Source organism: Pongo abelii, chromosome 1 (genome assembly GCF_028885655.2).
Source record: "Pongo abelii isolate AG06213 chromosome 1, NHGRI_mPonAbe1-v2.0_pri, whole genome shotgun sequence".
NCBI classification, from domain to species: Eukaryota; Metazoa; Chordata; class Mammalia; order Primates; family Hominidae; genus Pongo; species Pongo abelii.
Genome location: NC_071985.2, coordinates 41,784,735 through 41,798,995, shown reverse-complemented (window position 1 = coordinate 41,798,995; position 14,261 = coordinate 41,784,735). Strand labels below are relative to the sequence as shown.

At 39.8% G+C, this 14,261-nt stretch overlaps 1 protein-coding gene and 1 long non-coding RNA gene across 9 annotated transcripts in view; one reads left to right on the top strand and one right to left on the bottom strand.

Annotated features, from left to right (window-relative positions):
- The window catches only part of CR1 (complement C3b/C4b receptor 1 (Knops blood group)), a 203,735-nt gene extending 200,808 nt beyond the window's left edge, over positions 1-2,927 (top strand). For 5 of the 8 annotated variants that reach the window (XM_054521535.2, XM_054521512.2, XM_054521478.2 and 2 more), the window contains 2 exons: positions 1,786-1,809; positions 2,799-2,927. In XM_054521535.2, coding sequence (XP_054377510.1) covers positions 1,786-1,809; positions 2,799-2,854 — 80 coding nt within the window. In that variant the 3' untranslated portion in view covers positions 2,855-2,927. Of the gene's footprint in view, positions 1-1,785; positions 1,856-2,798 lie in introns of all 8 variants that reach the window. The other 3 variants (XM_054521552.2, XM_054521485.2, XM_054521496.2) reach the window with 3 other exon arrangements.
- LOC112129062 (uncharacterized) overlaps positions 1-14,261 on the bottom strand; it is a 38,471-nt gene that overhangs the window by 14,537 nt on the left and 9,673 nt on the right. Inside the window, exon 2 of the long non-coding RNA XR_008510197.2 lies at positions 546-14,239. This is a non-coding gene — a long non-coding RNA (uncharacterized LOC112129062). The remainder of the gene's footprint in view (positions 1-545; positions 14,240-14,261) is intronic.

Below are 14,261 nucleotides of genomic sequence, written 5' to 3'. Positions count from 1 at the left end.
CTAAAATGGAAGATGAGGAACTAACCTGGGGCGGTGGTCCAGGCTTGGAGTGACATGCCATAGAGGGTTTTGAGACAGAATAGCAATCCAAAGAGAAAAAGGAACCTCTGAGTACTAGCATCAGAGAAGGAAGAATATCTTGGGATACTCAGATCCCCTATCTCCCCATTTCAATGGCCCAGTTACATCAGAGGCGTGATTCATTTCAAAACCTTCCTCAGAGCAAGGGGTAATTGCCAGGTCCCCTTTAAAGCCAGAATTAATACATATAACCCATATTTACGCTGTCTCAAGACTAATTAGCATGGTGTTGCATGCTAGACAAATAAGTTCAACTCCAGAAAACATGTAAAAACTAAGAGAAGTTTCTACTTGAATATCTTGAGAGGCTTAAAGAAAAATTAAACTATGTGACACTCATTAAAATGTCCCCAAATCCTCTTTACCCATTTCCATTACCCAGTGTCCCATTCATTAAAGCAACTGCTTTCCTAGAGCCTAGCTTCTCTCAGTTCCACCCAGACTGTCTCTCAATAGTCTCCCACCTTCTGGACCTTCTTAGTTCACAAGAAGTCTCCATGCCATTTCTAAGGTAAATGGAGTTTCTTCAGTTCTGCATAGTTTGATGCAACACAGCCTTGAAAGTTTCTGCAGGAAAATGCAGAAACTATCTTAGGATGCAAGATTTAGAGAAAGGGTGTAAATATCTTTCTACTTTGGCACATAAATATACAGAAACTGTTTAACCTCACTGGAACTAAAGAAATGCAAAAATAGCAAAGTACCATTTTTAAAAAATTGTCCATTAAATTAATGACAAAAAGGTTTTTATGTGAACACCCAATAAAAAGTAAGGATGTAATGTAACGAATATTGTTGTATATTGAAGGTACTATTGTAAATTGGCAAAATATCTTATGAAAAACAATTATGCAATGTATGTGGACAATAATACAAATATTCCTGCCAGTTAGCCCTCCTAGAACTCCAATCTAAGAAAATAGTGTAAAATATAAAATATTTTATGCATTTTATTAAGGATTTCATGAGAAAGAAAACTAGAAATAAATGCACAATGGAAGTCATTGAATATACTATGATGCATCTACTAGATTATATTAGTTTTCCTTTGTTGTAACTTATATTTCTAGTATATAAATATGTGAAAACACACATATGAGAAAACATACCAGAAGAGAATGTATCAAAACACATTTTGGGTACTAGGATTTGGGGTGATTTTTTCCTTTAGTTTTGTATTGTAAGTTTTCTTCTGTAATTGTATTACTTTTATGAGAAAAATATTAATTTTTAAAGTCTTCTTGGCAGTGGCTTGCACCTGTAATCCCAGCACTTTGGGAGGCTGAGACGGGCAGATCACGAGGTCAGGAGATTGAGATCATCCTGGCCAACATGGTGAAACCCCGTCTCTACTAAAACCACAAAAATTAGCTGGGTGTGGTAGCACGTGCCTGTTTTCCCAGCTACACAAGAGGCTGAGGCACGAGAATCCCTTGAACCCAGGAGGCGGAGGTCGCAGTAAGGTTGCACCACTGCACTCTAGCCTGGCGACAGACTGAGACTTTGTCAAAAAAAAAAAAAAAAAAACTTCTCTGAGTGCAGAAAGTAAAATGAGAGTATATGAGTGAAATCAATGGCTTTTTATAAAAAATATTAGTCTGAGTCCTGAATAAAAATCACAATAAATTGTCACTGGCTGAGAAGTCCTGTTCAGTCATGTTGCATGCCAGAGTGACGTTTTTGTGACTTTTGTCTTCCTTTTAGGTGCACATGATGCTCTTATAGTTGGTAAGTTTTATGAAGGGTTTGCTGAGGAATTCTGACATCTTTAACAGTAAGTACCTACTTATAATGAATGCAATGTAGAGAGATCAAAATATCTTGAGTTATAAATTCAAATAGAAAGAAAATCATGATAAGTTTAGGCCAGGATATGGTGAAACTGGCATCGTCATATGCCAGGTTACTAAGTAACCTTCCTCAAAGGTTCTTTACTATCTTTGAACCACTACAAATGCATAATCATTCAACAGTGTCAAAAATTATTTATTTGAATGTGGTGGGAGAATGAAACTTCTTCTTTGGGTTATAACCTGGAGTATGCTTCCAGATGGTGATTGTGCCCATTTGTACAAATAGAAAGCCACAAGACCAGTCTTCCGAGCCCATATCTGTGATATGCCTATGTAAGAAGAATAGTTTTGTAATAGAGTTTGCTTCCAAGGGAATCTCTGTGGCATAGTATTTTTACATCCCTTTTTACACATCTGGACACTGAGACAGGGAGGGTTTAGGTAACTTGCCCAAGACCACAGAATGGGGTAGCCTGGGTCTAACCAGGCAATCTACCTATCTGTGGAGACTGTGCACTTTATCAATCAATAAATGGACAAAAGGACGTAAATATATAATTCAACAAGAGAGAAAATTCCAGTATTGTCACAGTGAAATGCCTGTGTGTTAAGCCTTAGGCGAGAGACATGGGCAGGGCCATGGAGAGCCAGTGGCCAGCTGTCCCATCGCAGTTCTCACTTACTTGTGGAAAGGCTGATGTTGGACTAAAGGTTACAAAAGAGGTCAGCTCACCCCTTAACCATAATAACCCTGTGGGAGTAAGACTAATGCTAAAGAAACCCAAAGTAAAGCAGAATGTATAGTTATATCTTTAAAAAAAAAAAATGCATTGGCAATCTGTAGTAGGACTGAATACTAAGATAGAATTTAAAACCTATGAGTTATATTTTCCATGCATTTAATTACCTTGTTTTACTGCCTAGGCACTTTATCTGGTATGATCTACTTTATTTTATTTATCATTTTCCTCGTTGGATAATTCTCAAGTACAGAAAAGGGTAAGTATAGCCATATTATCCCAAGAAATGTAAACTGTACTTACCCCCTCTTGGAAGTCAAAAGAAAGTAAAAGACAAACAAACCCATTGCTACATAAACAGATGTGGTAATTCTTATAAAGAAGGTCCTTGACACACAGTATAGACAAAGAGGTATTCACACTAAAGGAAGTATATAGGATACTAAAAACAATTAAAAAAAAATAATAACAAAAAACCAGCATTTTGGCCAGGTACAGTGATTCATGCCTGTAAATTCAGCACTTTGGGAGGCCAAGGTGGGCGGATCACTAGAGGCCAGGAGTTCGAGACCAGCCTGGGCAACATGGTAAAACCCCGTCTCTACTAAACATACAAAAAATTAGCCAGGCGAAGTGGCACACACCTGTAATGCCAGCTGCTTGGGAGGCTGAAGCACAAGAATTGCTTGAACCCAGGAGGCAGAGGTTGTAGTAAGCTGAGATTGTGCTGTTGCACTCCAGCCTGGGCGACAGAGTGAGACTACATCTCAAAACACACACACACATGCACACACACACAAACACACAGCATTTTAAGCAGGAATTGAGTTTTACAGAAAGAGAAAGTAGGCAGAAGGGGTTTTTAAAAAGTTGTTCATGAGGCTGTTTGATATCCTAGTTTTGCTAAGACATTGCAGACACTGACCTCTAAGCCCAGATCCTATCATAGCACTAGAAGTTAGATTGGGTCACTTATGGCACAAATATCATATGGCACACGTAGGCTGCCAGTGGGGAAGAACTGAGACTTTCCATTGGGTATTTTAATATATGAACAAATATTTTGTAATTACAATTAACTTCTCTTTTTTTTTTTTTTTTTTTTTGAGACAGAGTCTTGCCCTGTCACCCAGCCTAGAGTGCAGTGGTGCGATCTCGGCTCAGTGAAACCTCTGCCTCCCGGGTTCAAGGGATTCTCATGCCTCAGCCTCCCGAGTAGCTGGGACTATAGGCATGTGCCACTACGCCAGGTTAATTTTTGTATTTTTAGTAGAGACAGAGTTTTGCCATGTTGGCCAGGCTGGTCTCAAACTCCTGGCCTCAAGTGATCCACCCTCCTTGGCCTCCCAAAGTGCTGGGATTGCAGGCATGAGCCACCATGCCAGGATACCATTAACTTTTTACACTTGAAAAAAAAACTCCCAAAAATTAAGATCTGAATAAAGAAATGTCTTTGACAGGGAAGAGAACATACACAGCTTTTGTACTGGTTGACTGAAGTATAACAACATCAATGAGGCCAGAATCAATAATATCAATGTTATAAGGTTGATGAGCAAATTCTATACCCATAAAAAAACTGAGGGCCAGTCTCGGTGGCTCACGCCTGTAATCCCAGCATTTTGGGAAGCTGAGGTGGGCAGATGATGAGGTCACAAGTTCAAGACCAGCCTGGCCAACACAGTGAAACCCCATCTCTACTAAAAATACAAAAAGTTAGCCGGGCATGGTGGCATGTGCCTGTAAGTCCCAGCTACTCAGGAGGCTGAAGCAGGAGAATCGCTTGAACCTGGAAGGCAGAGGTTGTGGTGAGCTGAGATCGCACCACTGCACTCCAGCCTGGGCAACAGAGCAGACTCTGTCTAAAAAATAAAAATAAAAAACACTGAATTTGCAACTTTTAAGTGAACAGTTTTCTACAGGAAATATTCTAAACAAGTGCAGTTTCCTACAACGAGCTTTACAGCAATTGAAGTTTTCGTATTTCACAGAGATGCCAATACACTTTTTAAAAAGTAGTTTGTCATAGTAGATCTTGCTGTAAACAACCTAGTCAGGAACTCAATTTCATGGGAAAATAGTGAATTGGTTGACATTTAAATTTAAATCGTTATCCTTCCTAACTAATGTTCTCTATATTTTGTGGCTTGACATATAGATATTATTTGCTCTTTTCCATTACAAAAAGAAAAGGTAAGTAGCTGGGCACTTTACCTTAACAAAGTACTTGTGTCAATACATTTTTCTCTTAAAGTTTCTTATTAGGTACCACTATAATTTGTGAGTTAATTTTTTTTTTTGAGATGGAGTCTCACTCTGTTGCCTAGGCTGGAGTGCAGTGGCGCATCTCGGCTCACTGCAAGCTCCGCCTCCCAGGTTCATGCCATTCTCCTGCCTCAGCCTCCCGCATAGCTGGGACTACACGTGCCTGCCACCACACCCGGCTAATTTTTTGTATTTTTTTAGTAGAGACGGGGTTTCACCGTGTTAGCCAGGATGGTCTCGATCTCCTGACCTCGTGATCCGCCTGCCTCGGCCTCCCAAAGTGCTGGGATTACAGGCGTGAGCCACCATGCCCAGTCTGTGAGTTAATTTTTTTTTTAAATTTACTAAGTCTGAATTAAAGAAATTGGGGCTTCTAATTTTCTGTATCTATACCAGTCTCTAGTTGAAACCACACAAGGGAAATGATTATCTCTTCCTCTTGAAAATATTCAAGATACTTTAATATGTTGAAGATATTTGAGTATCTCCACCCTTCTAACTATGTCATTCTTCATTCCTTATGGCACATTCCTTGTTAATCAACTAGAGGGTCAGATTCCCAAGCCTAACTATTGATTTGTTTCACCTACATAATTTAAGATCATTTCCTCATATTAATTATCTTCAGGCGTAAACATGACTCAATAACCATTTCATAAAATTATTTCTTTAGAAATGATTATCTTGTATAGTCTAAGCAACCTCAGAGCATATACCATTTCTTCACATTTTCCATCTCGTAAAACCTGCCTGTTTTTTCATATTCTTTTAAAGTGTAATGTCCATGGCACAACCATTCTCTCTCTCACCAGTGGCTACCAGAAATGTGGCAGAAAGAAAGATCATGATCCTCATTAGACTTAAAGGTCAGGGAGGTAAACCTCCCAAACATCTATGTAACCCACACTAAAACCTATTATATATGTGTAATCCAGGAAAATTTTTAAACATTTTCTAAACTTTTATTTTTGACCTGTTTCATTTCTTGGGATTGTAACTGTCTGACGTGTTCTTCCTGCCTGTCATATAGACAAAACCAATTCCCTAAGATCATGGTATACTGCAGTAAAAAAAGAGATGAATTAACACAAGGCCAGTCACTTGGAAGAACTGGAGTTATCACTCAACTCAGTCTCCCCAAGAACACAGGGGCTACCATTTTTATAGATCATTTGGTAGGAAGGGAGCTAGGGAATGGGTACTACTGATTGGTTGGGGATGGGGGTGTGGGAAATGTTCCTCATGTGCTGTGTCCACCTCTGGTTGGGGGCCACAGGACCAGTTGAGTCATGAGTCACAGGTCCAGGTAGAGTCAGTCAGTTGCCAAATGCAAAAATCTGAAAAACATCTCAGAAGACCAATCTTACATTCTACAATAGTGATGTTATCTACAGGAGCAATTAGGGAAGTCACAAATCTTGTGACCTCTGGCCACCTGACTCCTGAGCAGTAATGGATTATAAGAACTATGCCTATATCTTAGCAGAGTTCAGGTCCCTCTCCTAATCCTAATCTTTTGGCCTTTCATTAGCTTTCAGGCCCTGAGCAAGGAGGGAGCTAGTTTTAGGAAGAGAATATTATTATCCTTGCTCCAAAGTTAAATTATAAACTAAATTCCTTTCATGGTTAGCTTGGCCTACACCCAGGAATGAGCAAAGCCAGCTCACCCATGAGGCTGGAAGCAAGATGAAGTCAGTCATGTTAGATTTCTTTCACTCTCAGAATCTTTGCCAAGGTGGTTTCAGGATAGTAAGTGCATTTCTCTAACAAAACACCATTGATTTTCATGTTAGAAATAACCATAGCTAAAATTGGGAAAAATAAGTAATAAACTTAAATAATCAGAAGGCAGAGGTCCCTTCTTTCGGAAGGAGTTGGGCTGATTAATCATGCAGTCATACCTCCTTGAGTGGGTGTGGCCAATAAGCTAAGTCATTGTGGCTATGTGAGGAGGGCCGATTATTACTTATCTGGAGCTCCAGCTTTCCTCACAGAAAGACAGGGGCATAAAGGGCCTCATGGCAAAGAAGAAGGAAGCCATGTGGGAAATACAGAATATGAGTGGAGAGTATCATAGTGGTCATCAAGTCAGAAAAGCCGTTTATCCTGGAGCTAAAAAGGACTGACAGAGATAGAATAGTGTAGAACAAGATGGCCTGCTCCATGGGGGGAGCCACAATCACACCAGGACTAGACAGTAGCAGGCTGATGTATACCTCAAACACTGGAGACAATTCAGAAACTGCATAAGCAGTCTGAAGACTTACTAGGAAACGAAAATGAGGCTGGGCACAGTGGCTCAGGCCTGTAATCCCTGCACTTAGGAAGGCCAAGGCGGGTGGACCACCTGAGGTCAGGAGTTGGAGACCAGCTTGGCCCACGTGATAAAACCCCATCTCTACTAAAAATAAAAAAAATTAGCCAGGCGTGGTGGGCACCTGTAATCCCACCTCCTCAGGAGGCTGAGGCAGGAGAATCACATGAACCTGGGAGGCAGGGTTACAGTGAGCCGAGATCGCGCCGCTGCACTCCAGCCTGGACAACAAAAGCAAAATTCCCTCTCCAAAAAAAAAAAGAAAGAAAGAAAAAAGAAACTAAAATAAGACAGAAATAGAAGGAATTCACACAAAGAAATCATCTTACCTTCTTTAAAACGCTACTTTAACTATCCTAGTAAAGATGGTATGACCCCCACCCCCACATTCCCAATCTTTCTTATCTTGCTTTTTTTTTTTTTGGTACACTTATCGTTTATTATAATTAATTAAATAATTAAGTTCCTTGTTTATTGTCTCTCTCCCTCCATGAAGTCGGGGATTTTTGCCCTGTCTTCACCAATGGATACATAACAAATCTAAACTGTCACCGGAACAAAGAGAGTCTCAATAAATACTTATCAAATGAATGAGTGAGCTAAACACCACTAAGAGTGTTACCACAAGGGGAAATTTCTGCTCTAATTAATTCTCTACCAAGTTAAACAGTGCATCTTTAACTTGTCCTAAACTTACTCCAGGTTTCAAGGCTGCTCCTTGTTCTAATATACCAACTGTCTCAGTCTGTTGGTATATATAGTTGGGCAGTTATAACAGAAACTCCATAGACTGGGTGGATTCAATAAGCATTTAAGCTGGGTGCAGTGGTACCCACCTATAGTCCCAGCTACTCGGGAGGCTGAGGCAGGAGTATTGCTTGAGCCCATGAGTTTGAGGCCAGCCTGGGCAATATGGCAAGACCCTGTCCCTAAAAAACATTATTTCATTTCTAAAAACCAAGCATTTATTTCTCATAGTTCTGGTGGGTAGAGAGTCCAAGATCAAGGCAACTGCAAATTCAGTGTCTGGTGGGGCTTGCTTTCTAGTTAATAGACTTCAATCTTTTCTTTGTGTCCTCACCTCAGAGAAAAGGAGTGAGGGAGCTCTTGCAGGTCTCTTTTCTAAGGGCACTAGTCCCATTCACAAGGGCTCTTTCAGAAGTAATTAGAGCCTATAAATTTTCAACATATAAATTTGGAAGGATTCAAACATTCAGTCCATTGTACAAACACTGAATTTGATAAGCACATCTGCTTAAATGATGTCACACGTGTTGATTTCATGTGCCTTTTCCACCTTTGTTTCTATCTAAATTCCATTAACCCAGCTCTGAATTCACTCAACCAAGATGCTCTCCCAAACAACTCTAGTCCAAAATAATGTCTCTCTTTGAAACTCACATTTCCTGACTATACTATTTTAAAAATAAACTAATTTATTTTAAGAGTAATATCTCATCATTCTTAAAAATAAGAAATAGGGGAAAATACAAATGAATGTAAAAATTACCTGCAATAATCTCTACCTAGTAGTATTCTTAAGCTTCTTTGTGTATTATTTTACATTTGCATGTACACTTTGAGATTATATTGATTGTTCAATATTGAATCCTGCTTTTTTTCACCAAATGACAAACATTTCACCCGTCATAACAGTATATACCCACTTGACATTTCATGTGTTTTTTTTTGTTGCCTGTTAACTCTATTGCATTCATTTCCTTGCTTATTTACTCTTAAAATATTCTTAGCCACTTACAGTGTACCATACATTGTGCTTATGTGTGTTTTCTTTCCCATATTAAATTACCTTCTGATGAGGAGACATTTTTTAAAAAATATATTCTATATCAGTTTTTACTTTCTCTAGGGACAGAAATTAATTTTTTTAAAAAAAACTCCCCAAATCTCTGAGTATAATCAAATGAGAAATGTTCGGTAATCAACTGAGCATGTTAAACAATTGAGAAATGAATTTATGAAAATTTCAGTTATCCTTATCTTTTTGGAAATACTCTTTTATATCAAAGTACATTTCAAGTTGTGTACACTAACTAAAAGTTGTGATCACCTTTTAGTAGGTATAAAGTCCTTAAAAATTTTGTTTCAACTTTCCCTTTTAAGATTGGAATTTTGACCACAGTGTTCCATGGGAACAAAGTGAATCATCTGTGGCAAAATATGCTAGTCAAGAAGTGAGTTAGAATCTGTGCCAAGCGTTAAGACCTTGTGCACCCAGGTTCTGGGGTGGAGTGAAGAGACAGGCTCCAAAGACATAGCTGTGTGTTGGACATGAGAGTGTTTGGAGGAATACAGGTAACAGGTGATGCTGGGAAGTCTTGTGAAATGGAAGGAGAACGAAGATGAGGAATCTGGTGGCAGTAATAACCGGGGAACAGATGAGCTGGAGGGCCTCATCAGGAGGTCTGTCCCTTGGTGGAAGGACACCATTTCTGGCCTTAAAAGGAGAGGCTCCAGCACGGCTGGGGAAGCACGTGGATACCTTGATCTAAATCCACTATCATAGCTCATTCTTGCCTGTCATTAGAAGAGGAGGACATGCTTTCTGAAGCTGACCCCCTCCAAGATGACCAGTTCCTACTTCTCTCCCCTGCTACCACTGTGGTTTAGAACAAGAGGCTCAAAAAAATTTCTTCTGAGTGACCTGTACGTTTTCTAGAATGGAATGAGGCTCTTTATTTAGTAGCTCAACTCTGAGAACACTTTTTCTTTGGACAAAAGTAAAAAAGGAAAAGGTCAAGTTAATCATTAATCTCTCTCTTATCTACTGATGTCTCCATTTACACCATAATTTCTATGTCCTACATAGCAGCCATCACAGAGGGCAATAAACACTTCTAATGACCTTGTAATTTATATAGAATGCTAGCATCATGATTATCAGCCTGTAAATTCTGGGTAGTTCAATTGTGGACCATGCTGTTAATTAAATGAAAACATCCTGTTATTTCAGGGTCCTTCCTTGACAAAGTACTATACAGCTGAAAAACATCTCCAATACAATTTTGGTTGGAAAGGATCCAATTGATTTCAACAGAATCATATCTGAGCTTCATAAAATCTTTGAAGTGACTTCACAGAGATGCAGACATGTGCACTTGAAGATGCTGCCCCTTCCCCAGTACCTAGCAAAGCTCCTCCCTCTTTGTGTGCATCACTGTGAAACCCCCACCCTTCTGCCTTGTGCTAAACGCACACAGTATCTAGTCAGGGGAAAAGACTGCATTTAGGAGATAGAAAATAGTTTGGATTACTTAAAGGAATAAGGTGTTGCCTGGAATTTCTGGTTTGTAAGGTGGTCATTGTTCTTTTTTAAAATATTTGTAATATGGAATGGGCTCAGTAAGGAGAGCTTGGAAATGCAGAAAGTTATGAAAAATAAGTCACTTATAATTATGCTACCTACTGATAACCACTCCTAATATTTTGATTCATTTTCTGCCTATCTTCTTTCACATATGTGTTTTTTCACATACATACTTTTCCCCCCTTAGTTTCCTTTTATTTTATAGAGCAGAACCCTAGTCTTTTACACAGTTTGGAGTGAAATATATGCTATATCAGTTTTTACTTTCTGTAGGGAGAAAAGTTAATTTACTAAAAAGGCATTAAATGATTATGGAAAGAGTGGTTAAGACTACTCAAGAGAAATATTTGGAATATAAGCTTTGGATATTTTCTTTCTTTCTTTCTGAGACAGATTCTTGCTCTGTCACCCAGGCTGGAGTGCAGTGGCATGACCTCGGCAACCTCCGCCTCCCAGGTTCAGGTGATACTCCTGCCTCAGCCTCCCGAGTAGCTGGAACTACAGGCACCCGCCACCATGCCCGGCTAACTTTTTGCATTTTTAGTAGAGACGGGATTTCACCATGTTAGCCAGTATGATCTCAATCTCCTGACCTCATGATCCACCCGCGTCAGCCTCCCAAAGTGCTGGGATTACAGGCATGAGCCACCGTGCCCGGCCAGCTCTGGATATTTTCTAAGCTTTATTTCAAAAGCTCTCTGTGCTATGTTCTCTACAAAAAACATAATAAAAATTGAAATGATTGTTATTATAAAAGTAAGTAGCTTTTTATGAATTCAGAATATACTAACTTTTAAAAGCACAACTTTTAAAATATTTATGAAAATAATAAACATGTTCTGACATTTTTAAAATAAGTGACCTTGTGTTCTTTAACCAGTCTACATCTTTAGAGATCAAAAATTTATGTTATTATGGGCTATGCTAACGACCTCTAAAAAACATCAGAATATTTCTGGATATTTAATAATAGCTTTATATATGACTACTGCTCATTTCTGTGTAATTCTGTTTAATAGTTGCTTTAAAGGTGAATTCGGCTACATTTACTTTGACAACGATATAAAGAGAGAGATAGACATGAACTTGAATTTCAATTTAAAATCATGCAAGATAGGAAAAAAAACCATAAGAAAAATCAACTGATAAACTGCAAGAAAAAAATGCAACTTATACCACAAAGGGTAATTGCTGTATTATTTAGAGAGTACTTAAAGACCAAACTTTTCTCCACCCCACAAAAATGGACAAAGGACATACAGGTAGGTCACCAAGAAAGAAGGGCAAGTAGCCAGTGAATATATAGAGATACTCGACAGGACTTTTGCTTAGCTGGATCTTTAGCAAATCTCTTTTATTTCTTGGGATTTTGAAGAAGTAACTTTTAAAAGAGGACTTAAAACTAAATGCTTGGGAATTGGCCTTTTTTAGAATTAAAATTTCTCAACACAAGAAAAAAAAATCCTGGGTTCTTTATTTTCCAGAATGGAGTAGGTCACTGAGCAATATGATTAATAAATATGAAATGCCTGTGACTTCTGTTTTGTTTTGTTTTAGAGACAGGGTCTTGCCCTGGGGCTGGAGTGCAGTGGTGCAATCTAGGCTCACTGCAACCTCACCTGTGACTTTTTAATTGCAAGACAGCCAAAAGGTTTGTCTTCGATTACATCAGTTATAATGGGAAATACTGTATATACTATGAGTAAAATACTATATTGCCTAACTTGTATTATTAAACAATTCTGCTGACCTTTGACCTTACATTTATATTTGAAAAGCAGTGTGATAGGAGTTATTAAGAAATTATTTTAGGCAGATAGAGACGAAAAGGGGTCCTTGGAACGTTTTTGTTTCTTTTAAAGCAGTTCCAGAAATGTTTCTTGTCTAGCAGGAAGGCCCTGGCTCTTAGAGCTGGGCCAGCAACCTTTAATATGCAAATGCCAGCCATTAGAAACTGGGTCCACCCAACATGGTGATTTCCACCATTTTCCTTTTGCCCTAGCCCTGACATGTGCCTGACAACATGGCTGCCCCCACATATCTCACCAGGTGTAGAACATCTTCGTGTCCTGCATTTGCATATTAAAAGGCTAGGGTGGGAAGGCCAGTTTTTCAGTCTATGTGAATGACATCCCTGGTCAAACCAATCCCCTGAGCCCTATGCAAATCAGACACCGCCTACTCCAGCCTCTACATATATTTGGCTATTTTCCATCCCACGTGGGGGTCTCCTCTCTTGGCTTTGGAGCCCCCCTCCCTCTGTCTCTGTAAAGGGGAGCTTCTTCCTTCTTTCTTGCCTATTAAACTCTCTGCTCCTTAAAACCACTCCATGTGTGTCCGTGTCATTTTTCCCAATTCAATATGAGACGAAGAATCAACAGGTTCCTCTGTTACTGGGGGTCCTTGCTTCCAGAGCTCCCAAGATGGTGGCGAGCTGCTTCCAAAATGGCGGCAAGTCTCGTGTTCTCTGACCTGGGGTTCTTGGCCTCATGGATTCCAAGGAATGGAATCTTGGGCCATGCCGTGAGTGTTACAGCTCTATTAGAAGCCATGGATCATGGAAGACAACCGTGGAACCCAGTGACTAGTGTTCAGCTCGGTTAGGATGAACCAAGGCACTTAGCCGTATAGGAACAATGGCAAGCCTTTAGCCCGATTGGAAGTGGCAATGGGTGCCTCGCTGGATCAGGAGCACAGTGGACACCCTGCAGGATCCAGAGGGATGGAAGTCAGCGGTGGGTCTGCAATGGCGACAAACAGCAGTGGTGGCAAACAGCAGTGGTGGACGGTGAGCGAAAGCTCAGCTCGAGCGGTAACAAACACGGACCAGAAGAGTGCAGCTGCAGGATTTAATAGAGTGAAAATAGAGCTCCCATACAAAGGAAGGGGACCCAAAGGGGGTTGCCGTTGCCGGGTTGAATGCCTGGGTTTATATCCTGATCACTGTCCCTCCCGCTGTGCTCTCAGGCAACAGATGATTGGCTATTTCTTTACCTCCTGTTGTTGCCTAATTAGCATTATAGTGAGCTCTCCTTACTATCTGATTGGTCATGTGTGAGCTAAGTTGCAAGCCCCATATTTAAAGGTGGAAGCGGTCACCTTCCCAGCTAGGCTTAGGGATTCTTAGTCTGCCTAGGAAATCCAGCTAGTCCTGTATCTCACCTCCACTCCTCAGAGCTGTATCATTTTGGTGCATGGGCCAGCAAAAGAAATTCATTCATCAGACTGGTAAGTATGGAGTGGATCTCAACTTTAAATCTGTCCTTTAATCTCAAGGCTCTCTTCCAACTACCCTGTCACCAAACTTTCTCTATCTGCGATCTCTTACCCTCTCTGTGTGTGTCTAATGTGCAGGAATCTTTACAGTTCAGGGAAACAGTTCTGTTAGAAAAGATCACGAATCATGGCAGGCAGTAATTCAATGAACGTCTCTTACTCTCTACGGTTTCTCTGGCGAGCACATGGTATTTTTAAGCCACCTAGTGGAAATAAAAATCCTCTTTATGAGACACATTGCTGGTTCTCTGTGGTACCTTGCAGCTTTGCAACTTTTCCATTTTGCACTTTTCTACTGATAGTTCTGTGGACGAGAAAGTTCTGCTTTCAACAGTTAGGAGTAAGATGTCTTTTGTAGCCAAATTTTAGTCTCGATATTGTCGCACTGGCAGAAAAACGAACATTCAGTTCCTTCGTTTCTTTAAGGCATGTATTCTGTCTCCTATTAAGATATACTTAATTAG